At 42.9% G+C, this 26,947-nt stretch overlaps 1 protein-coding gene across 2 annotated transcripts; it reads right to left on the reverse strand.

Moving 5' to 3' along the window:
* Window positions 1-1,809: 1,809 nt before the first annotated feature.
* LOC106604230 (septin-8-A) lies at window positions 1,810-25,165 on the reverse strand. 2 transcript variants are annotated; one of them, XM_014198693.2, is made up of 10 exons: window positions 24,805-25,164; window positions 20,216-20,330; window positions 19,773-19,968; window positions 17,898-18,084; window positions 16,969-17,130; window positions 15,618-15,714; window positions 14,147-14,315; window positions 13,389-13,521; window positions 12,438-12,619; window positions 1,810-2,527 (listed from the first exon to the last, which is right to left on the reverse strand). In XM_014198693.2, exons 1-10 carry the CDS (start codon window positions 24,832-24,834, stop codon window positions 2,473-2,475), a joined length of 1,326 nt encoding a protein of 441 aa, XP_014054168.1. In that variant the 5' UTR covers window positions 24,835-25,164; the 3' UTR covers window positions 1,810-2,472. The 2 variants fall into 2 exon arrangements, with proteins under 2 accessions (XP_014054168.1, XP_014054169.1); XM_014198694.2 differs by lacking the exon at window positions 1,810-2,527 and adding an exon at window positions 9,998-10,761 and having other exon boundaries at window positions 24,805-25,165.
* Window positions 25,166-26,947: the final 1,782 nt, after the last annotated feature.

The raw sequence follows: 26,947 nt of genomic DNA on the forward strand, positions 1-26,947 counted from the left end.
CCTTGTTTTTTCCTGAGTTCCCAGTTGTCTTGAAAGCACCATAAGTCCAGAGAATGACAGACTTTGCTTACAAAGTTTGATGACAAAATTTGCACACGTAGGACCGCCGCGCCACCTTCCTGTTCAAGTGAGCACAGCACAACAAGGTGAGTCCAAAAATGTATTGTATGCTGCTGCATAAATTATGAAATATGCCAGGGAGATAGTATTACTTTCTTAGCTACAGTATACATAAGTGTATGTTGTGCAGTAAACATTTAGTAGCCCATGTGCCTCACGCTAATAATTTGGTCTATTTACCCCTCTTAATTTCACCTAGTGTTCTGACTTGGTGAACATGTAGCCTATAACCTGTTTAAGAGAAATGTAATCATTGAACATTGTAAGAGCTTTCATTGTCTGTTTATATGCCCCTTTTATTTATTCTACGGTTCTGACTTGGTGTACAGGGAGAACACTGTAAGAACGGCCCATGTTCTGAATTCTGTCGCTGTACATTTCAAAAGTGCTGAACAAGTAGTTATATTGACTAGTACGTCCTAGCTCGCTCATTAATGTCTTAATCCAAATTATGGATTGCCTCTTATCCGCTTGTCGTCCCCTTATGCCATAGTTTGTACATCTCAATTGCAACCCAGTTCAGTAGAAACCACATTTGTCTAAGCAAGTCAGCCATATCAGCTATGTTTCGTTCTAAAGGCAGTAAATGAGGCTGAATGAACTGTTCTGCTGATAGCCAGGTGTAGCAGTGGTAAGGTGTTGGGACTGCTGTTGGGACTCTGCTGTTGGGACAGCTTTATGTAGGCCCTAACAGTTTGTGGGCATCGTTTGTCGCCGTTATAGTGCAATTCATGTATTGTTTAGTGTTTTGTTGTGTAGTGGCTTTGCTAGCATGCATCCACCAAGATTAGACATGCCATTGGATATGATGATGTAAAACGGGATACTGTGGCATGTAAACATCTTATCCCGTTTACTGTTGTTTTTGCGGTCGACGCAGGTTCAGTTTCGCATATCATGGGTATTGTGTGATGTTTTCATCTGATTGTCAAACAAATCACTTCAAAAAGGTAGGCTACCTGCTCAGTTCTATCCACCATAATAATTCAATAGTAATTTAGCCTACTGTAATTAATTTACTACTGGCTACATTCACCCCTAATTTACAAACGTTTCTGCTTATAATTTCCTACATTTGGTAGGCCATTTGTTTGTCAACTATAGTTTGATTCATGCAAACTATAAACTTCTGTCATAATTTATTGCCCCAGAAGACTAAATAAAGTAGTGGCTCACCAGAATAATGTTTTACATCAATAGAAAGATTAGGCTACTAATGCATTCAAATGAACACTTGTAAAGTTGTTTCTCGTTTAGGGACCGGGGAGAAAACTCAATAACTCCAAAACAGTGGAAAGCTTGGTCCTGTGCAAAATGTCCAAAACATCTAATCAGTTTGAAGGGTTTTAAGGAAATGAAAACCTGAGAAAACGACAAAACAAGTTTCTGATAAGACTTCAGTTTGACTTGGGTTAATATTTGATATGGTTGAAATACTGTCTGCTTGCATAACAGTGTCAAAGATAATGCATCACATGTGCATTTGCATTTTCTCAAGAAATGCTGAAAAAAAGAAATGATTATTCTCCACTCATGTTTCCCAGCCAAAATTAACATTTGTTGTATAATTTCACTGCAAGAAATTCATTATTCTGCAAGAGTTAATATTATATTACACTACATGAGGTTATAAGCTTACATTCAGTGTCCATATTTCAGTTACTAATCCATTTAAGCCATATAATTAAATGAGGAATATTCAGTTTATTCATGGATACAGGGATACTCATGAGCGGGATATCAAAGGGTGCATGTAAATAGCTTATCCTGAATAAGACCTTAAGCAGGATATGAGCTCTATTATCCAGAATACTGTGCACATGTAAACGTGGTCAATGAAAAAAATGCAGTGGAACTGGCTTTGAGGTCCAGAGTTGAGTTTGACGGCTTTAGAGCATCAGCTTTTAATGAACCAAGTTTGGATCCCAAATGGCACCCTATTCCCTATATAGTGCACTACTTTATTGCCCTATAGATAGCCTGTATACTTTCTAAGTATTAGAGAACGGGTTTAATATTATGCTGAGCTTGGCCTGCACTGTATTGAAGACTCCAGGACCAGGTATTGGTAGGAACATCACTTGAAGAGTTCAGAAAGGAGAGCACATCACAGCAAGGGGTCTGTCCTAAATGGCACTCTATTCCCTAAGTAGTGCACTACTTTTGGCCAGGGGCTTAGGTCAAAAGTAGTGCACTACATAGGTAATAGGGTGCCATTTGGGACTCAAAGGATTTTACAAAAATGAAGCTTTGAATCACGCTGTAAAAAATAGTAACCTCAATAGATTGTTAATAGTTAAATCGGGGAAGAATAGAACAGCCATCCTTTTGGCGTGGTAGAAAGTCAGTCTTCTAATTTAAATTCCTTCCTGATGTTAGGGAGCACGCAGACGGAAGACTAAAGAAGCTATGAAAAGAAAAAGAAAAAGCTCAGGTCATTGATTTGAACAGGAGACAAGGAGGCAGGCTAGCCTACAAGAGTATACATACTGCATGCCCAGGAAAGTCATGATAAATGAACAGAACATAAAACTATAACACTTTCTGTAAACCTCTACTCACTGGGAATTGAGTACTGTACATTTATGGACATGAATATGATGATTATGTGACTAAAAGTAGTCTATAAGTAAGTTAGTATTTTGGTGACCAGTATTTTGCATATGCCAATCCTTAGATTAACTGTTTATTACATAATTAGCCCTCGATTGAAACAGGTTAAAACTATGACAATACTTGCTATTCATTGATTCATTGCCTGGGAACAATAAAGCAATCTCTCCTATGTAACTCAGATAACCCAGGCTTACTGGAGAAATAAAAAACTAGCCTGGTCACAGATTTCTTTGTGCTCTTGTCAATTCCACTGCTCATTGTCAAGCCATACATGCTGTAGGCATGATAGCACAAACACACTAGCACTCAGGCTAAAATAAAACTTTCAGAGCAAAGTAATGGGTGGAGGATATGCAGGGTTGGGAAACAACATTCATGACCCACAAACACCACAGTCAACCAGGTCTTGGGTATTTTAAGACGCCCTACTTTAAATCCTGCTGCTATAGGATATGGTTGCATCATTACATGCAATACAGTTGCCTGGTTACCCAAACTCCTTGCTCTGGCCAAATGCTACGCCACACCCACAGACATTAGATTCTTCTCCGCAATGAGTCTGGATCTGACGATTTCTAGAATGGAAATCAATTCTAGGCCGTCTGATTGGTCCCAGAAACCGATGTGTTGGGCCAGGGCCAGAACACACGTGGGTAAAGCGTTGTTTTGAAAATGTGTCATTGGCTTTGAGACATTGATTGGTTATCAATGATCCAATCTTTGATGACTATGTTTTGTACAACACCCCTCATTATGACATCACCACAAACGACTTAAATGATGTCAGTCTCTGACTGAAGTACGTAGCAAACGATAGAGCAGTGGAATAATTCAGTTTGAGTTGTCAGCCAAGTGATACAGAGGACAGAGAAGTAAAGTACAGGTAAGTGATCAGTGTGGCTGGTAAAAACGCATGAATTGTATCTATACATTCATTATAGGCTGCAAATATACAGCATTGATAAAACCATGATTCGCCTTCTGAAGGGTCCAGAACAATGCATACACGTCCCAAGTGAATTCCCTTTTACTTCTTGATTGGAATGAAAAGGCATACAGAGGTCTTCTCCTCTTTCCCTTTAACAGTAACATTTCAGAGAATAAACAGCAGTCAGAAGCATGTCCTTCAGCTCTGTAAACCATATCTCCTCTCAACTTTTTACCTTTACATATTTAATTCAATTGTATAGAATGGTCGCTTTCACCCTTATTGCATAGTATAAACTCAGCAAAAAAAGAAACGTCCTCTCATTGTCAACTGTGTTTATTTTCAGCAAACATGTCACGTCCTGATCCTTGTAAGATGACATTTTCTATAGTAGAGTAGGTCAGGGTGTGACAGGGGGTGTTTTTGGGTGGTTTTCTTGTTATCTGTTTCTATGTGGTTTTTCTAGGTTTCTATTTCTATGTTGGGGTTGTTGGGATGATCTCCAATTAGAGGCAGCCGGTTCTCGTTGTCTCTAATTGGAGATCATATTTATGTAGGGTTTTTTTCCACTTGTGTTTGTTGGTTGTTAATTTTTCAGTAGTGTGTTTTCTCTCTGCGTCACAGTTTGTTGTTTCAAGTTTTTTGTGTATTGCAAATGTTTCACGGTAATAATAAATATGTGGAACTACAAACACGCTGCGCCTTGGTCCGAACCTTTAAACAGCCGTGACAAAACATGTGTAAAATATTTGTATGAACATAACAAGATTCAACAACTGAGACATAAACTGAACAAGTTCCACAGACATGTGACTAACAGAAATTGAATAATGTGTCCCTGAACAAAGGGAGGGTCCAAAGTAACAGTCAGTATCTGGTGGCCACCAGCTGCATTAAGTACTGCAGTGCATCTCCTCCTCATGGACTGCACCAGATTTGCTAGTTCTTGCTGTGAGATGTTACCCCACTCTTCCACCAAGGCACCTGCAAGTTCCCGGACATTTCTGGGGGGAATGGCCCTAGCCCTCACCCTCCGATCCAACAGGTCCCAGACGTGCTCAATGGGATTGAGATCCGGGCTCTTCGCTGGCCATGGCAGAACAATGACATTCCTGTCTTGCAGGAAATCACGCACAGAACGAGCAGTATGGCAGGTGGCATTGTCATGCTGGAGCGTCATGTCAGGATGAGCCTGCAGGAAGAGTACCATATGAGGGAAGAGGATGTCTTCCCTGTAACGCACAGCGTTGAGATTGCCTGCAATGACAACAAGCTCAGTCCGATGATGCTGTGACACACCGCCCCTTACCATGACGGAGCCTCTACCTCCAAATCGCTCCCGCTCCAGGGTACAGGCCTCGGTGTAACGGTCATTCCTTCGATGATAAACGCGAATCCGACCATCACCCCATGTCAGACAAAACCGCGACTCGTCAGTGAAGAGCACTTTTTGCCAGTCCTGTCTTGTCCAGCGACGGTGGGTTTGTGCCCATAGGCGACGTCATTGCCGTAGATGTCTGGTGAGGACCTGCCTTACAACAGGCCTATAAGCCCTCAGTCCAGCCTCTTTCAGCCTATTGCAGTCTGAGCACTGAAGGAGGGATTGTGCGTTCCTGATGTAACTCGGGCAGTTGTTGTTACCATCCTGTACCTGTCCCGCAGGTGTGATGTTTGGATGTACCGATCCTGTGTGGGTGTTGTTACACGTGGTCTGCCACTGCGAGGACGATCAGCTGTCCGTCCTGTCTCCCTGTAGCACTGTCTTTGTAACGTCCGTCGTTAAAGGTAGACCAAGGCGCAGCGTGAGTTGGGTTCATCATACTTTATTTTAAATGTGAACCAGCAAAAACAATAAACAATACAATGAACGAAAAGCTAGGTGTGCAAACACATGCAACACAAAGACAAGATCCCACAACTGACTGTGGGGAAAAAAGGGCTACCTAAGTATGATTCCCAATCAGAGACAACGAATGACAGCTGCCTCTGATTAGGAACCATACTCAGCCAATAAAGAAAAAACAACATAGGCATACAACACATAGAATGCCTACCCCATGTCACACCCTGACCTAACCAAACAGAGAAAAACGACTCTCTCAGGTCAGGGCGTGACAGTCTTAGGCGTCTCACAGTACGGACATTGCAATTTATTGCCCTGTCCACATCTTCAGTCCTCATGCCTCCTTGCAGCATGCCTAAGACACATTCACGCAGATGAGCAGGGACCCTTGGCATCTTTCTTTTGTTGTGTTTCAGAGTCAGTATGGGAAACAGTGTTTAAACCCTTTACAATGAAGATCTGTGAAATTAATAGGATTTTTACGAATTATCTTTGAAAGACAGGGTCCTGAAAAAGGGACGTTTCTTTTTTTGCTGAGTTTAGTTGCCATGGTGCCCTAGTAGCAGCCTAAGCACAGAGCTCCTGTAAATGTGTATATATTTAGTTATTTTTTAGGTGTTTTTAATTGTTGATTTTTAAAATCATCTCTTTTGTTTTTGATAACATTGCATATAACTGGTGTTCTTGAGCCATGGCTTTGCAGATTGACAGACAGGTTAACACTTTTTGGCTTGGCTAGCTAGCTAAATGGCTAATGTTTTTATTTGAATTATGCATCTGGACGCAGTACAAGCTTTTTTTTATTTTTATTTATTTACCTGGCTGCTAATTCCTGATCTTCTAAGAACATAATTTGAGGAGTGGCGTGAGCAGAAGAGCAGACAGAGGAATACAGCAGTGCTGAGGCAGAGGGCTCATAGTGAGGATGACTGGCTACTTATTCTTGAACTTTGTGTGGTAAACTTTCTGGTGCCCAGAGCTGCTGAGGCATCAGTGTTACACAGAGTGGAAGAGAAGTCCAGCGGCGGCTATAAGACTCAGGCTGGTTCCCAGACTTGCCCACTACAAGATCATCAGCGGACTCCATCACCATCCTCTACCATCCTCTGACCAGCTTTCTCCGCTCAAACCCTGAACTGACCTTCTCTCTGAACTGACCTTCTCTATCTTGAGGATGCAGCTTTCAAAGACTCTTTATTGGTTAACCTGTCATGTTACATTGCTTGCTTGTTTTTTTGCAATTGAAGCGCTTTGAGATTCTATGAAAAGCGCTATAGAAATGTAATAAATCATTATTATTATTATTATTATTATTATTATTATTATTATTATTATAGAATATACTGGACTCTACCTAGCTACAGCAACATAACATACTGGGCTCTACCTAGCTACAGTATAACATACTAGACTCTACCTAGCTACAGTATCATAACATACTAGACTCTACCTAGCTACAGCATCATAACATACTGGACTCTACCTAGCTACATCATAACATACTGGACTCTACCTAGCTACATCATAACATACTGGACTCTACCTAGCTACAGCATCATAACATACTGGACTCTACCTAGCTACATCATAACATACTGGACTCTACCTAGCTACATCATAACATACTGGACTCTACCTAGCTACATCATAACATACTGGACTCTACCTAGCTACAGCATCATAACATACTGGACTCTACCTAGCTACAGCATCATAACATACTGGACTCTACCTAGCTACAGTATCATAACATACTGGACTCTACTTAGCTACAGCATAAAATACTGGACTCTACTTAGCTACAGCATAAAATACTGGACTCTACTTAGCTACAGCATAACATACTGGACTCTACCTAGCTACAGCATAAAATACTGGACTCTACCTAGCTACAGTATAACATACTGGACTCTACCTAGCTACAGCATCATAACATACTGGACTCTACCTAGCTACAGCATCATAATATACTGGACTCTACCTAGCTGCAGCATCATAACATACTGGACTCTACCTAGCTACAGTATAACATACTGGACTCTACCTAGCTACAGCATCATAACATACTGGACTCTACCTAGCTACAGCATCATAACATACTGGACTCTACCTAGCTACAGCATCATAACATACTGGACTCTACCTAGCTACAGCATCATAACATACTGGACTCTACCTAGCTACAGCATCATAACATACTGGACTCTACCTAGCTGCAGTATCATAACATACTGGACTCTACCTAGCTACAGCATCATAACATACTGGACTCTACCTAGCTACAGTATAACATACTGGACTCTACCTAGCTACAGCATCATAACATACTGGACTCTACCTAGCTACAGCATCATAACATACTGGACTCTACCTAGCTACAGTATAACATACTGGACTCTACCTAGCAACAGTATCATAACATACTTTATACATAAAAACTATCAGCAACTTGAAAATCTAGTATTAATATGCATATATTCATATACAGTATACAAGTTCTGTATTCATGTAAAACAGCACTGGATTAATTATTACACTTCTATTGACTATGGTTTAGTCATATTTAGATGACTTTACATACATTTGCATGTATAAATACACAAATGCATAATCTATGTTATACAACGGATGGATCTAATCCTGGATGCTGATTGGTTAAAACCGCATTCCAGCCAGTGTCTATTCCACTAGTCACCACCGGCTAAACCTATGACGTTGAAATATCTATTTACTCTGTTCCATCTCACTGCACAATCCACTGTCTCATCAGTCCAGCCAGGTCATTTATAAACTTGATCTCCATTATAAAAAACATTTGGACATTATATCCCATTTCTTATGGACTAGCAATTTGGTTTTCAACAGCGGAGATTTGTATAATCCTTACTGTCTGTCTCTTTGACATTTGCAACATTGTTTCAATCTTGAAATTCCCTTCTCTGGCTGTCCCATAGTAATGAACGTGTTGGGAGTCGGGATGAGAGAGACAGACAGCTTTTTTCAGCCAGTGGAAATCATGAATCAGCTGGCATCATTTTTATGGATATATACAAAGAAATGTCAATAGATAACAGGTAAAACGAAACGAAATGCAGCTAGTGATTGTGTTAGCTGTGTTGTTGGCTAGCTCCTCTGAACAACACTGTCCTGACGAGAGAGCACATTCTATGCCAGGCATCATTAGCTCATTGTTATGGATGTATCCAAATAAATGTCACTAGAAAACACCTTAAACAAACCCAAACGCAGCTACTTTGCTGTTATCCTGGCTGCACTGTTTGACGTGACTGTATATTAGCCATAGTTGGCTAGCTGGCAAGCAAGGGATAAGAACGTTGCCAGCCAGTATGGCAATGGAACATTTAGAACGCATAACTGTGTCGCGTCCATAGATACAGAACAAAAAGACTTAACGACTGGGTCCGTAGATACAGAACAAAAAGACTTAACGACTGGGTCCGTAGATACAGAACAAAAAGACTTAACGACTGGGTCTGTAGATACAGAACAAAAAGACTTAACGACTGGGTCTGTAGATACAGAACAAAAAGACTTAACGACTGGGTCTGTAGATACAGAACAAAAAGACTTAACGACTGGGTCTGTAGATACAGAACAAAAAGACTTAACGACTGGGTCTGTAGATACAGAACAAAAAGACTTAACGACTGGGTCTGTAGATACAGAACAAAAAGACTTAACGACTGGGTCTGTAGATACAGAACAAAAAGACTTAACGACTGGGTCTGTAGATACAGAACAAAAAGACTTAACGACTGGGTCTGTAGATACAGAACAAAAAGACTTAACGACTGGGTCTGTAGATACAGAACAAAAAGACTTAACGACTGGGTCTGTAGATACAGAACAAAAAGACTTAACGACTGGGTCTGTAGATACAGAACAAAAAGACTTAACGACTGGGTCTGTAGATACAGAACAAAAAGACTTAACGACTGGGTCTGTAGATACAGAACAAAAAGACTTAACGACTGGGTCTGTAGATACAGAACAAAAAGACTTAACGACTGGGTCTGTAGATACAGAACAAAAAGACTTAACGACTGGGTCTGTAGATACAGAACAAAAAGACTTAACGACTGGGTCTGTAGATACAGAACAAAAAGACTTAACGACTGGGTCTGTAGATACAGAACAAAAAGACTTAACGACTGGGTCTGTAGATACAGAACAAAAATACTTAACGACTGGGTCGCATCTCTGGCAACCAAACCGATAGAACGAACGACCAGCAATCAGCTGGATTGGGTAGCAACCTTAAATTTGTGTCGGGACTATATCTCGTGGAAAGATGAAATAGTATGAATAAATTCATCAAAATACACTTTTTTAATGAAAATATGTAAATCATTATTTGAATATGTTGGTAGCCCGTTGTATAAAAGTGATAATGCCTAACAACATCCGTGCCAATATATCCTCCAAAAACTGTCTTCTCTGGCATTATCAGTTAATTAATACACACATACAACACACATACAACACACACACACACACACACACACACTTCACAGTTCACAGTCAATATTTGACACAATGATGGGTAAACTATATTAGCCTGGAAGGCGAGCTGTTGCTCTGTTTCAGAAGCAGTTTGGAAACCATGATAGAACTATACATACTTTCTTCCTAGCAACAGTAAAACAGTCCTAGTCATGTTTCCGCTGGGGAAAAAACATGCGTTACGTTTCCTGGTTTTAATGTCTATGTACGTTTCAGATGGTAGATTGACACATTCACACCAGGAACGTAAAACAACATACGCTAAAGTTATCATAACTGAGTCCACAGGTTTTGTTTTCACACGTCTTGTGGAGTCAGCACTGGAGAGAAAGCCTGCGTCCTGAATTACACCCTATTCCCTATATAGTGCAATACTTGGCGCTGGTCAAGAGTAGTGCACTATATAGGGAATAGTGGGCCATTTAGGATGCACACTTTGATCTCCAGTGCTGACTCCACAAGACATGTATACTGTAGGGAATAGGGGGCCATTTTGGACATGAAGTCCACTGTGTAAGGTCATCTTTCTGATCCTTGAATCCAGAGCGGCTCACAGCCAACTCATCATCATCACACACATTTCTCTCGCTCGCTCTCTCACATGTAGTGTCAAAGAGGTGCCATTGGGGTCCATTCATACAATTTGAGAATTAAATAACTCCCTTGTTTCCATGGTGATGAAGAGACACATTCCTGGTTGCCTTGGTGATGCTGTGGTGCCACAAATCAACTGAAATAAAGAAAATATGGCAAAAAAATATGGTAAAAGGAACATATATAGAATTTGATGAGTTGAAAATCATAAGAAGAAAATAGTATGCAAAACAAAACAAAAAGTTGAGAATAGTGTGTTAACAATGATCGCAATCATTTCAACATTATGGATGTTTCAGTTTTACAGATCAAACCAAACCGTTTTATGATCTGTCCATCTTCACACAAAGAAAGAAAACAGGGACCATCTCTCTACGAATAAAATGAACTGGTTATAATGTGAAATGTGGGAACTGTCCAATAGAGGGCAGTATAACCTCCACATTAACTTGGTGAATCAGCCAAGTCTATGGAGTCAGCAGAGTCATGGTCAACCTTTATTTCCTCACATTTCATCACACTTTCTCCTCCTCATCAGTGTGCTGCTTAACATTTGCTGTCATTGAGACTCTATGAAGTTAAATGTCCAACAGATCTCTCTTTGGTCTGAGGAGAGAGATCATTATTCCATTACAATAGACAGATTGACATTGGGATAGAAATACAGACAGAAGCTTGTAACCACTGATATTCTTTATGCAAGATGTCTAACTCTGAACTGAATAGGCTACCATCTCAGATATCTTAGATGGTTCAGAGTTAGACATCTTAGATGGTTCAGAGTTAGACATCTTAGATGGTTCAGAGTTAGACATCTTAGATGGTTCAGAGTTAGACATCTTAGATGGTTCAGAGTTAGACATCTTAGATGGTTCAGAGTTAGACATCTTAGATGGTTCAGAGTTAGACATCTTAGATGGTTCAGAGTTAGACATCTTAGATGGTTCAGAGTTAGACATCTTAGATGGTTCAGAGTTAGATGTCTAACTCTGAAGCATCTAAGCGTCACCCACAGACAAGTCTATGTTTCTGGTAGCACCCAAACAGTGAATGACACATACAGTCCACAGCCTCAGCCTAGCTACATATGACTGGTGTTATCACAGTCTAGTCATATTTCTGTTGTCATACACTGAGGCTGTGAGAAAAGACTAGTGTTACCCTATCAATTCATTTTGTGTGTAGCTAAACACCAGTGACCCAGCCTAGCGGATATCGAGACAGACAGAGACTGGCAGAGACAGTCTGGTGGTGGTGTGTTGTGTGTGTGTTATTGTGTTTGAATGTGTGTGTGTTATTGTGTTTGAATGTGTGTGTGTTGCAGAACCACAAGCATCAGGCGATCAGGCGGTGACAGGCCAAACTGTGACCTCCTCCACTGTCTGGGAAAACAATGTCAGACTCAATCCGTCCCCTGTATCACAGTTTCCAAGCCAAGATGTCTCCTGGCACTGTAATGCTATATCATTAGTCACTTCCTGACTGCAACTGCGCGAGTGTCAGTCCCATAGAGACAAGCAGATGACTAGGCCAGAGCTTCAGGGCTCTAGTGAATGCTATACTATCACTAGTGCTATAGTATATCAAATAATGGATTCAATGCTAAAAACAACAGAAAAACAAAGTAAAGGAGGGAGAGAGAGACAGACAGACAGACAGACAGACAGACAGACAGACAGACAGACAGACAGACAGACAGACACACAGAGAGACAGACACACAGAGAGACAGACACACAGACAGACAGACAGACAGACAGACAGACAGACAGACAGACAGAGAGAGAGAGAGATAGAGAAAGAAAATACTTACTTCTTCTTGTCCTTTCTGAATGGTTGTGAGGATCCCTGTAGAGACTGACCAATCAGCGTCTCAGCTGCCACCTTCCTCCTGTTGAAGTCATTCATCTCCTCCTCCAGATCATTCCTCTTCTCCTCCAGATTTCTCTTCTCCTCCTGATGCATCTTCTTCAGCTGCTCAAACCTCTCATGGAGCTGGATTGGAGGGGTTGGTAACATGGTAACATATAGGCACTTTGTGCTTTAACGTCTAATAACATAGGCAGTGGAACATCCAAGGAAATGTCTCGGAGTGCTGCACTGAGCAAACAGTTCAAACTAAATGAAAAGGGTCCGAACTGTTAGAAGCTCCCAAAGTGCCCCGTAACCTTATGTCTGTAGACACACGGTCACAAAGTGCCCCGTAACCTTATGTCTGTAGACACACGGTCACAAAGTGCCCCGTAACCTTATGTCTGTAGACACACGGTCACAAAGTGCCCCGTAACCTTATGTCTGTAGACACACGGTCACAAAGTGCCCCGTAACCTTATGTCTGTAGACACACGGTCACAAAGTGCCCCGTAACCTTTATGTCTGTAGACACACGGTCACAAAGTGCCCCGTAACCTTATGTCTGTAGACACACGGTCACAAAGTGCCCCGTAACCTTATGTCTGTAGACACACGGTCACAAAGTGCCCCGTAACCTTATGTCTGTAGACACACGGTCACAAAGTGCCCCGTAACCTTATGTCTGTAGACACACGGTCACAAAGTGCCCCGTAACCTTATGTCTGTAGACACACGGTCACAAAGTGCCCCGTAACCTTATGTCTGTAGACACACGGTCACAAAGTGCCCCGTAACCTTATGTCTGTAGACACACGGTCACAAAATGAGGATGAGTTCAAGTATGAAAGGGAGCAGAACAACATCATAATCTAAACAAAACAAACTCCTAGAAGTACCCGTGAATGATTACCTCCCTCTCCTTTACTTTCAGCTCTGCCTCGGTCTCCTTCACCTTGTTGACAAACATCTGTCTCATGTGGTCCTCGTTATGCTGCAGATCCCCCAGGAACTCTTTCCTCTTGGCTTCATACGTCTCCTGCAGACTGGTTGGTGAGGGAAGACAAGGTAGTTACAGTTAAACAGGCATATGGATGCATCCCAAATGCACCCTATTGCCTATATAGTGCACTACATAGGGAACAGGGTTCCCTGGTCATTAGTAGTGCACTAAGTAGGGAATAAGGTGTCTATATTTCATTGTAGAATGTGTATTAGGTCTCTGACTGCTGTGAGACGTCCATGGGCTTTTGCTCCTTACTGTAGATGTACTCACTGGCCCCTGGAGAGCCAGGTGTTCTGATGCGGCCCCTGGAGAGCCAGGTGTTCTGATGCGGCCCCTGGAGAGCCAGGTGTTCTGATGCGGCCCCTGGAGAGCCAGGTGTTCTGATGCGGCCCCTGGAGAGCCAGGTGTTCTGATGCGGCCCCTGGGGAGCCAGGTGTTCTGATGCGGCCCCTGGAGAGCCAGGTGTTCTGATGCGGCCCCTGGAGAGCCAGGTGTTCTGATGCGGCCCCTGGAGAGCCAGGTGTTCTGATGCTTTGGCCGTATTTTCACTTCTATCACTGGTCTAATTTCAGTTTATATTGTGCATATTTGATGACAAACCTTCAGCCCAAAAAAAGGGTAGACAACCTGCCCGCTATGTAACATTGAACAAGAGCTGGTCTCACCTGAAGGGTTTGTTGTCGGGGTCTGTATCTGTAAATCCCATCTCCTCCAGTTTGCAGCGTCTGTAGAGCTCGTAGTGTCTGGCGTGAGTCTGCTCTCTCAGGTCTTCCATGTTCACTCTCAGCAACATCTCTCTCAGCTTCACAAAGTCACAGTGGCTCTCGTTCTCCACTGATCAAAACAACACAGCAGGACTGAGTTATATGGTTGGTTTAATATGGTGACAAATAACTTATAGTTTGAAAGGGACTGGTCATTCAATAGCAAGTTAACAACAATACGCATTTGAGAAAATAACAATTAAAGTATTTTTGTTTATATTGGCTTTAATGATATGGATCTCTAGTGATTGTGTAATATATCGATGCTTTAATGATACGGGTCTCTAGCGATTGCGTAATATCGATTGCATTGATGATATGTATTCACTTTTCTAGCCCAGGCCTATTGATTCTGAGGTCTTGCTCTGCTTGCATCAGTAGTATAGAAAAAGGGACTTTTAGTGATTACTGTGTGTTCTTATTTGATCTGCTACTGTGTTGTCCACTTTCCAAATTATTTGTATGGTTATATAAATGTATAATCAATGTACAGAATCAATAGAGATATACCTACCCTGTACAGTTCCCCAGGGGTACAGGATCAATAGAGATATACCTACCCTGTACAGTTCCCCAGGGGTACAGGATCAATAGAGATATACCTACCCTGTACAGTTCCCCAGGGGTACAGAATCAATAGAGATATACCTACCCTGTACAGTTCCAATAGAGATATACCTACCCTGTACAGTTCCCCAGGGGTACAGGATCAATAGAGATATACCTACCCTGTACAGTTCCCCAGGGGTACAGGATCAATAGAGATATACCTACCCTGTACAGTTCCCCAGGGGTACAGGATCAATAGAGAGATACCTACCCTGTACAGTTCCCCAGGGGTACAGGATCAATAGAGATATACCTACCCTGTACAGTTCCCCAGGGGTACAGGATCAATAGAGATATACCTACCCTGTACAGTTCCCCAGGGGTACAGGATCAATAGAGATATACCTACCCTGTAGAGTTCCCCAGGGGTACAGGATCAATAGAGATATACCTACCCTGTACAGTTCCCCAGGGGTACAGGATCAATAGAGATATACCTACCCTGTACAGTTCCCCAGGGGTACAGGATCAATAGAGATATACCTACCCTGTACAGTTCCCCAGGGGTACAGGATCAATAGAGATATACCTACCCTGTACAGTTCCCCAGGGGTACAGGATCAATAGAGATATACCTACCCTGTACAGTTCCCCAGGGGTACAGGATCAATAGAGATATACCTACCCTGTACAGTTCCCCAGGGGTACAGGATCAATAGAGATATACCTACCCTGTACAGTTCCCCAGGGGTACAGGATCAATAGAGATATACCTACCCTGTACAGTTCCCCAGGGGTACAGGATCAATAGAGATATACCTACCCTGTACAGTTCCCCAGGGGTACAGTCTGGCTTTTACCATCTTATTCCCCACTTCAACCTCCTCAACACTCCCCACCACAGCAAAGGGCAGATGGGCCTGGAACAAAGGTTTTCATTTAATATGGGAACATTTAGTAACTCTTTATAACGCATGATAAGACTGTCATGAGCATGTATGACCCCTGTTATAATATAACAATGACTTGTTGAAAAACACAAGACCACAGCAATGTGTCACAAATAAGCTGGTGTTTCTTTAAGGCATTGAAGAAGAGGAAGACACTGTTGTCTCTTTTAATCAATCAATCAATCAATCAATCAATCAATCATCGGCTCCTCGGCTGACGCAGTAAATCAGGAAGGCAAGCAATCTGATTACAGTGTACAGGTGCCTGGCATACACAACTGATTACAGTGTACAGGTGCCTGGCATACACAACTGATTACAGTGTACAGGTGCCTGGCATACACAACTGATTACAGTGTACAGGTGCCTGGCATACACAACTGATTACAGTGTACAGGTGCCTGGCATACACAACTGATTACAGTGTACAGGTGCCTGGCATACACAACTGATTACAGTGTACAGGTGCCTGGCATACACAACTGATTACAGTGTACAGGTGCCTGGCATACACAACTGATTACAGTGTACAGGTGCCTGGCATACACAACTGATTACAGTGTACAGGTGCCTGGCATACACAACTGATTACAGTGTACAGGTGCCTGGCATACACAACTGATTACAGTGTACAGGTGCCTGGCATACACAACTGATTACAGTGTACAGGTGCCTGGCATACACAACTGATTACAGTGTACAGGTGCCTGGCATACACAACTGATTACAGTGTACAGGTGCCTGGCATACACAACTGATTACAGTGTACAGGTGCCTGGCATACACAACTGATTACAGTGTACAGGTGCCTGGCATACACAACTGATTACAGTGTACAGGTGCCTGGCATACACAACTGATTACAGTGTACAGGTGCCTGGCATACACATCTGATTACAGTGTACAGGTGCCTGGCATACACAACTGATTACAGTGTACAGGTGCCTGGCATACACAACTGATTACAGTGTACAGGTGCCTGGCATACACAACTGATTACAGTGTACAGGTGCCTGGCATACACAACTGATTACAGTGTACAGGTGCCTGGCATACACAACTGATTACAGTGTACAGGTGCCTGGCATACACAACTGATTACAGTGTACAGGTGCCTGGCATACACAACTGATTACAGTGTACAGGTGCCTGGCATACACAACTGCACTGTGATGTGACAAGGGTGTGTGTGTGTGTGTGTGTGTGTGTGTGTGTCAGACTCACATTCATAGAGGAGTTGATCTCGGTGACAGCCTCGTCCTCAGTAGGAAACTGGTGGATCTGAACACCGTTGCTCACCAGCTCTGACATGATCTTGATCTTGAACTTGTGCAGCTCGCTCTTAGATATGGTGTCTGCCTTGGCAATGATGGGGATGATGTTTACCTGGAGGACAGGGAGGAGCAGCTTTTCCATTCCAATAGCGTTTCAATCATCAGGTCTACTATGGTTTTTATATTAACTCTGGATTGACACAAATACAAGCATCAAAATGCAATGCAGCTCTACTTTGATATAAAACATGAACTGGTTGTGCCTGAACACCTGTCAGTATCGTTCAGGCCTACAGCACCTGTTCAACTCTATGATGTCCAACGCTTCAGATGCTAACACGTCAATGTCCAAAAATGTTTTCCTGCGACAGTGTAAGAGCAGCTCCTAATACAACAATATGTGTACACCACATGACCAAAAGTATGTGGACACTTGCTCGTCAAACATCTCATTCCAAAATCATGGGCATTAATATGGAGTTGGTCCCTCCCTTCGCTGCTATAACAGCCTCCACTCTTCTGGGAAGGCTTTCCATTAGATGTTGGAACATTGCTGCGGGGACTTGAACCAGGGTCTGTAGTGACGCCTCTAGCACTGAGATGCAATGCCGTAGAACGCTGCGCCACTCGGGAGCCCGAGCAGGCCAGAAATTTGTAGAACTGACTTTATCGGAAAGGTCACATCCTATGACGATGCCACGTTGAAAGTCACTGAGCTCTTCAGTAAGACCATTCTACTGCCAACGTTCGTCTATGGAGATTGCATGGCTGTGTGCTCGATTTTATACAACTGTTAGCAACGGGTGTGGCTGAAATTGCCGAATAGACTAATTTGAAGGGGTGTCCACAAACTTTTATATGGTGTATTTCAAACGTTACCTTGCAGTCCAGTTTCTTCATGGTGACCAGATCCAGGGATTTGAGAGAGTGTCCAGTAGGGGCGATGAAGTAGAGACAGATATGGATCCTGGTGTCGTGGTAGTCGAACAGGGAACGCTTGATCTTCATCTCCTCCTGCAGGTAGGTCTCAAACTGGGTGTCGATGTAGTCCACTATGGGCTTGAAGCTGCAGCGCACAGAAAGACCAACATGAATGTGGTCAGGATTTGGGCTTTGGGGATAGGTCAGTTTCAATTACAAGTGAATGGAGAATGTTAGAAAAGCAGGAATTCCTGATTAAACCGGGAACAATCACATCCCTGAGAAAAGTGATAAAACAATACACGGTCTGAAAACATATACAGTATTTATTCTCAACCTCAAATTTTCACCAGAAAATAAATATCGTAGAAAGTTTTCCCTGCTATTCAAGAAACAAATAGTTGAGTATCTGGGTTACAAACCCCCACGATAAGACCGCTCCAAAAATTCACTTCCCCAGTCCCTGTTGTTAGACTATTCAAGTTCCTTTTCAGATTGCATTAGCTCGTCTAATCATCCTCTCCCTACTCTTCCTTCCCATTCATGGCTGCACAAAGACCCAAAGCCTTGAGCTATGCCAATCCTTTCCACTGTATGTGTGTTGGCTGGAGGGCCACTAGTTGAGAGGGCCTGAGGAGGAATGCTGAATGTCCACCGTTGGTCTTCTTATAGCTACAGCCTGTCTTAATAACCTTTAACCACTGAATGAAAGTAGGTTCAGTATCTAGAAACCATCCAAGAAGAAGTGCTATTTTAATGACTAACCCTAACCTGAACCACCCTAACCTGAACCCCAACCTGAACCCCAACCTGAACCCCAACCTGAACCCTAACCTGAACCCCAACCCCAACCTGAACCCTAACCTGAACCCCAACCTGAACCCTAACCTGAACCCTAACCTGAACCCCAACCCCAACCTGAACCCTAACCTGAACCCCAACCTGAACCATAACCTGAACCCTAACCTGAACCCCAACCCCAACCTGAACCCTAACCTGAACCCCAACCCCAACCTGAACCCTAACCTGAACCCCAACCTGAACCCTAACCTGAACCCTAACCCCAACCTGAACCCTAACCTGAACCCTAACCTGAACCCCAACCTGAACCCTAACCTGAACCCCAACCTGAACCCTAACCTGAACCCTAACCCTAACCTGAACCCTAACCTGAACCCCAACCTGAACCATAACCTGAACCCTAACCTGAACCCCAACCTGAACCCTAACCTGAACCCCAACCTGAACCCTAACCTGAACCCTAACCCTAACCTGAACCCTAACCTGAACCCCAACCTGAACCCTAACCTGAACCCCAACCTGAACCCCAACCTGAACCCCAACCTGAACCCCAACCTGAACCCTAACCTGAACCCCAACCTGAACCCTAACCTGAACCCTAACCTGAACCCTAACCTGAACCCCAACCTGAACCCTAACCTGAACACTAACCTGAACCCCAACCTGAACCCCAACCTGAACCATAACCTGAACCATAACCTGAACCATAACCTGAACCCTAACCTGAACCCCAACCTGAACCCCAACCTGAACCCTAACCTGAACCCTAACCCCAAACTGAACCCTAACCTGAACCCCAACCTGAACCCCAACCTGAACCCCAACCTGAACCCTAACCTGAACCCTAACCTGAACCCCAACCTGAACCCCAACCTGAACCCTTAACTGAACAGTCCTGATGCTATTCCTCTCCCTACAGTACCTACACAAATCCATGAGCTAAACATCTCAACCAGATGTCAGGCAAGGTTACTCATCACGTGAGTGTGGTTCACCAAACCACCTCCTATCCAGCTGTTCCTGTACTATCACCTCTCCTCCTTGTTGATCTGGTCTCCGAACCCCACGGTGTCGACTACGGTCAGTTTGAGCTGAACGTTGCTCTCCTTCAGGTCGTAGGTCCTGGGCCGCAGGTACACACCGTTCTGGTAGTGGCTGGCCTCCTCAGCCTCAAACAGTGTGTTGAATAGCGTGTTCATCAACGTTGACTTCCCTATCCCTGTCTCACCTGAGATGAAGAAAAAGAGAAAAGTAGAAAATACGATGAACATTTTAAAAAGATGTGAGTGAGAAAATAAAAATGCTGTGACTGAAGATGTTTTAGCCTGGGTACCGGAATGTTCCTGCATTCAGAAAACATCCTTGCCTTTAGCTACAGTAGAAATAGACTGGCACTAAGGCTGGAGTTGTATCTGTAGTGAGAACTGAGACGCGGTAAGATGTTGCAGGCTGGAATGGTCTCAGACGTTACGTACCAACACACATGATGTTGAAGCAGAATCCCTGTGTGACTGATTTACTGACCAACTGGTCTGGAAGACTGTCAAACCCAACATGGCCGCCCAGCTCCAGGCAACGCTCCCCTTCATTCTGTGGAGAGACAATCACATGTTATAAATGTGTAAACCAAAAATATACACTACCGTTCAAACGTTTGGGGTCACTTAGAAATGTCCTTGTTTTCCCCTCAAAGAATTTTGTCCATTAAAATAACATCAAATTGATCAGAAATACAGTGTAGACATTGTTAATGTTGTAAATGACTATTATAGCTGGAAACGGCAGATTCTTTATGGAATATCTACATAGGCCCATTATCAGCAACCATCACTCCTGTGTTCTAATGACACGTTGTGTTAGCTAATCCAAGTTTATCATTTTAAAAGGCTAATTGATCATTAGAAAACCCTTTTTCAATTATGCTAGCACAGCTGAAAACTGACGTCCTGATTAAAGAAGCAATAAAACTGTCCTTCTTTAGACTAGTTGAGTATCAGGAGCATCAGCATTTATGGGTTTGATTACAGGCTCAAAATGGCCAGAAACAAAGAACTTTCTTCTGAAACTTGTCGGTCTATTCTTGTTCTGAGAAATGAAGTCTATTCCATGCGAGAAATTGCCAAGAAACTGAAGATATCGTACAATGCTGTCTACTACTCCCTTCACAGAACAGCGCAAACTGGCTCTAACCAGAATAGAAAGAGGAGTGGGAGGCCCCGGTGCACAACTGAGCAAGAGGACACGTACATCAGAGTGTCTAGTTTTAGAAACAGATGCCTCAAGTCCTCAACTGGCAGCTTCATTAAATAGTACCCCCAAAACACCAGTCTCAACGTCAACAGTGAAGAGGGGACTCTGGGATGCTGGCCTTCTAGGCAGAGCTCCTCTGTCCAGTGTCTGTGTTCTTTTGCCCATCTTTTATTTTTATTGGCCAGTCTGAGATATGGCTTTTTCTTTGTAACTCTGCCTAGAAGGCCAGCATCCTGGAGTCGCCTCTTCACTGTTGACGTTGAGACTGGTGTTTTGCGGGCACTATTTAATGAAGCTGTTCTGTGAAGGGGGTAGTACACAGCGTTGTACAAGATCTTCAGTTTCTTGGCAATTTCAGGATTCAGGAAGAAGGCCTGACTATAATTATAGGTTATATTTAACCCAGGATGAACCCTGACTAATTCTAGGTTATATTTAACCCAGAATGAACCCTGACTAATTCTAGGTTATATTTAACCCAGGATGAACCCTGACTAATTCTAGGTTATATTTAACCCAGGATGAACCCTGACTAATTCTAGGTTATATTTAACCCAGAATGAACCCTGTCTAATTCTAGGTTATATTTAACCCAGAATGAACCCTGTCTAATTCTAGGTTATATTTAACCCAGGATGAAGGCCTGTCTAATTCTAGGTTATATTTAAACCAGGATGAAGGCCTGTATAATGCTAGGTTATATTTAACCCAGAATATTAGCATGCAGTCCATGCAATCCATTTTCCCATAGCCAGATACTGAACCTGCGCTGTCTTCAGAGTCCCAAATGGCACCCTATTCCCTATGTAGTGCACTAGCTATGATGAGAGCTCTATAGGCCCTGGTCAAAAGTAGTGACTACATAGGGAATAGGGTGCAATTTGGGAGTGTACCTAGACCGTCTTCAGAAACACAGCATGTTGTTATTCCCAACACAGAGAGCTGGACCGTCTTCAGAAACACAGCATGTTGTTATTCCCAACACAGAGAGCTGGGCCGTCTTCAGAAACACAGCATGTTGTTATTCCCAACACAGAGAGCTGGGCCGTCTTCAGAAACACAGCATGTTGTTATTCCCAACACAGAGAGCTGGGCCGTCTTCAGAAACACAGCATGTTGTTATTCCCAACACAGAGAGCTGGGCCGTCTTCAGAAACACAGCATGTTGTTATTCCCAACACAGAGAGCTGGGCCGTCTTCAGAAACACAGCATGTTGTTATTCCCAACACAGAGAGCTGGGCCGTCTTCAGAAACACAGCATGTTGTTATTCCCAACACAGAGAGCTGGGCCGTCTTCAGAAACACAGCATGTTGTTATTCCCAACACAGAGAGCTGGGCCGTCTTCAGAAACACAGCATGTTGTTATTCCCAACACAGAGAGCTGGGCCGTCTTCAGAAACACAGCATGTTGTTATTCCCAACACAGAGAGCTGGGCCGTCTTCAGAAACACAGCATGTTGTTATTCCCAACACAGAGAGCTGGGCCGTCTTCAGAAACACAGCATGTTGTTATTCCCAACACAGAGAGCTGGGCCGTCTTCAGAAACACAGCATGTTGTTATTCCCAACACAGAGAGCTGGGCCGTCTTCAGAAACACAGCATGTTGTTATTCCCAACACAGAGAGCTGGGCCGTCTTCAGAAACACAGCATGTTGTTATTCCCAACACAGAGAGCTGGGCCGTCTTCAGAAACACAGCATGTTGTTATTCCCAACACAGAGAGCTGGGCCGTCTTCAGAAACACAGCATGTTGTTATTCCCGACACAGAGAGCTGGGCCGTCTTCAGAAACACAGCATGTTGTTATTCCCAACACAGAGAGCTGGGCCGTCTTCAGAAACACAGCATGTTTGGGCTCCTGAGTGGCGCAGCTGTCTAAGGCACTGCATCTCAGTGCAAGAGGTGTCACTACAGTCCCTGGTTTGATTCCAGGCTGTATCACATCCGGCCATGATTGGGAGTCCCATAACACGCCGCACAATTTGGCCAGGGTAGGCCATTATTGTAAATAAGAATTTGTTCTTAACTGACTTGCCTAGTTAAATAATGGTTAAATAAAAAATGTATTGTTATTCACAGCTCAGAAGGCTGGGCCGTCTTCAGAAAGACAGCATGTTGTTATTCACAGCACAGAGGGCTAGCCATGAGGACAAGGATGAGCTCAACACAACAATCATCTGTGCCACTGGCCCAGTGCTCTACACACACACACACGTACACACGGGCACAAAGATCCCTCTGTGTAGCTGTTATTTCACACCCTTAACAAACACAATCTGTCATCCGCTTCACATCCATGTGCCGTAATGTGTGTGTGTGTGTGTGTGTGTGTGTGTGTGTGTGGTGCAAACTGAACTACAGTGATTAATTGAAGGACTAACTCAATAACTATGTGCTCAGAATGAGTGAAGATAAGTAGCTTGGATATGAAGATAAGTAGCTTGGATATGAAGATAAGTGGCTTGGATATGAAGATAAGTGGCTTGGATATGAAGATAAGTAGCTTGGATATGAAGATAAGTAGCTTGGATATGAAAATAAGTAGCTTGGATATGAAGATAAGTAGCTTGATATGAAGATAAGTAGCTTGGATATGAAGATAAGTGGCTTGGATATGAAGATAAGTAGCTTGGATATGAAGATAAGTGGCTTGTGTATGAAGATAAGTAGCTTGGATATGAAGATAAGTGGCTTGGATATGATAATAAGTGCCTTGGATATGAAGATAAGTAGCTTGGATATGAAGACAAGTAGCTTGGATATGAAGATAAGTGGCTTGGATATGAAAATAAGTGGCTTGTATATGAAGATAAGTAGCTTGATATGAAGATAAGTAGCTTGGATATGAAGATAAGTGGCTTGGATATGAAGATAAGTAGCTTGGATATGAAGATAAGTGGCTTGTGTATGAAGATAAGTAGCTTGGATATGAAAATAAGTAGCTTGGATATGAAAATAAGTAGCTTGGATATGAAGACAAGTGGCTTGTGTTCAAACCTTAAATTATGACCCCTCTGGCCTTGGGATCAATTTCAAATTCAGTAGGCTGCCATAACGAACAAACATTGAAGGATGTCATGTTGACAGATACACACGTCCTCAGAGTGTGTGTGTTCCTATCCTGTTGAACTGAGGATTCGTTCAGTTCCCTCATGGAGAGACAAGTGGCTGCTACTTACCTACTTATCCTGTTATCCGCAGGTTAGCTTCAATTCACAACAACTCAAACTAATTATCCTCTTAGCTAGTGTTGCACTGACAGTTGAACTCTCCCTCCTTCCATTGTAGTGATGTAGTTACAATGTATCAACCCTCTTCTCTCGACAAACATGCAATGCCTGCGTGGCTATAATAAACACGTTCTAAAACTGTTACAATGTTTCACTGACAGTGGCAAATGACGCATATGTGGACCGAATTGATACAATGTAGCATCGAGTGGCTATTGGTTTAATCTCTGAGTGACAGCAGAGTGAGGTGTCAATATCAGCAATATCAGAGTGCAACGTATAAAATGCGTCAATTGCATACCTAGCATCAATTAACATTTTATAAACAACCTAGAACATGGTCGACAATTATGCGTCAAGCGTAGGCTACAGTTCTCCAAAGGCTATCTAGTCTACGGGAAGGAAATCACTGCTCTCCCGGTGTTGATGATACCCCACTTTAGATGTAACATATCCGTCTAATCAGCAGCTACCTTATACCAGAATATACCAGTAGGCACACTGCAACGTAGGCTATGCATAATGCACTAGGCTGTTAATTCACGATGTTTGTGAAACGCAGCAAATCTCTAGGCTACTTACAGCGAAAATGTCTATGTCCGTGGCGGCCATCGTGAAGAAGAAAAGTGTGGGGAGTAGAATTTACGAGGAGCTGTCTTCATCTGGACCTAGTTGGGTTGACTGCGATGGTTGACAGTGGAACGTCTCAATTCATTCAATATGGCTACTTTGTGGCAACACCCCCTATGTGCTGAAATGCAATTTGTTATAGTCTCACATGTAGTAAGACGGTACTGTACACGGTGGAGCCTCTATTGCATTGATTTAGTACTGTAGCGAGGAGACGGATGGTGCGGCTTGGTTTTCCTTGAGAACAGTTTTACGCACGGAGAAGGAGAAACACAGACAACCTGAGCTGTGTTGGTCTGGGCCGGTCCTGATGGTGAGCTGGAAATACAGACTATAAATCAAGAGGTTGGAAAGTGATTTAATTTTATTATAGGCTAATAGTCAAAGACCTGGAAAAAAAAGTATGCATTATTCTTATTATTCATCAAGTATGCATTATTACGCATTATTATTACTTCGTTACAACATGTAGGCTAATAACAGGTGTTTTATGAACTGACAAAATGAAAAAAACTATTCTGCTAAAGAAAACCAAGGTGTAAAACTTAGAGATGGGACCAAGTCACAATTTTTGCATGTCCTAAGCAAGTCTCAAGTCTTAAGGCAGTGCATCTCAGTGCTAGAGGCGTCACTACAGACCCTGGTTCGATTCCAGGCTGTATCACAACCGGACGTGATTGGGAGTCCCATAGGGCGGCGCACAATTGGCCCAGCGTCGTCCGGGTTAAGTAATAGTCTTTGAAACCCAATGCAATGATTTTTTAGACCGGTGAGGTGGCACCACAGGTCACAGAGTGGTGGGGCAAATTGTTTTCTCTGGGGCCCAGAGCATTTCCTAATCTGGTAGCATAACCAGGTATAAATCAGGACCTTATAGGGTCTGACAGTGATTAATTAGTAGTTGTAAAAAGGTATTTATATGGGAAATGATGGGAGTGAGACCAGATTTTGATTTGAGTAATTTAGCAGATTCTTATCCAGAGCGATTAAGGTTAAGTGCCTTGCTCAAGGGAACATCGGGAGATTTTTCACCTAGTCAGTTCAGGGATTCGAACCATTGACCACTATGATACCTGCTGCCTAGGTATACAGATACGTTCTAAACAGGTCACATGGTTGTAAAGAAATTCTGGAAAAACTCCTGGCCCTAGAGAGGATGAAAATCCTGTCAAACTGCAGCAACGTTGTACTCGTTAATATGAATTATATTTTACAACTACTTTCCTTTACACAGACACAACCACTGCAATTTGACAATATAACTCACAGGGCTGAGCAAATGCAATTAAAAAGTCATTTCCAGTCTATTTATGTTTTGGATTGACATAGTGGATTGAAAAGGTCAAGGTAGCCTAGCCAGCCAGCCCAAGTTTGAATATAGCCTAAACCAAATTTGATCACGTATACATTTTCTCCTAAAACAAATAAACGGGCTATAAATAGGCTACATAACATGACCGCTTCGTTGACCCTACGGGCTGCGGTTGTTATCAGTAGCCTACTTGATCAGACTGAGAAATCATTTTCTTCCCATACAGTTTAGGTATAGGCTGCTGTAACATTTCTGGAAATAGTCATTTATTGTGTTTGTCGTGAGTGATGCGTTATCAGTGGAGCTGAGCACCTTTTGTGCCCGGCCTGCGCAACCTGTGATTTCCGCGAATCCGATTGGTTAAAACACAGAACCTGCAGCATTCCCATATGAAGGACAGATAGGTTTACATAGTGCGCCAAATGACAAATCAAGTCTCTCGCGTCATACAGTTCAAGTCCAAGTTAAGTCACGAGTCATAGATGCTCAAATCGAAGTCGAATGGCAAGTGATTTTTTTTTCTTCTCGCAAATTCGAGTCGCAAAATGGGCAACTCTAGTAGTACGTGTCCAAGTCACGTGACTCGAGTCCACATATCTGGCAAAACTAGACTAGACTAGACCAGACTAGGATAGAATGGAATAGAATAGATCCTCTATACCGGGAAAAGAAAATCGGATGATATTGAAACGTGAACGCGCATATGGCGCGCACCGGCCGGGCACGTTTGGGATGCACCGCAAATCCGCAATCTCCCAACCCAATCTCGCGTTCATGCCAAGA

Source organism: Salmo salar, chromosome ssa05, assembly GCF_905237065.1.
Source record: "Salmo salar chromosome ssa05, Ssal_v3.1, whole genome shotgun sequence".
NCBI classification, from domain to species: domain Eukaryota; kingdom Metazoa; phylum Chordata; class Actinopteri; order Salmoniformes; family Salmonidae; genus Salmo; species Salmo salar.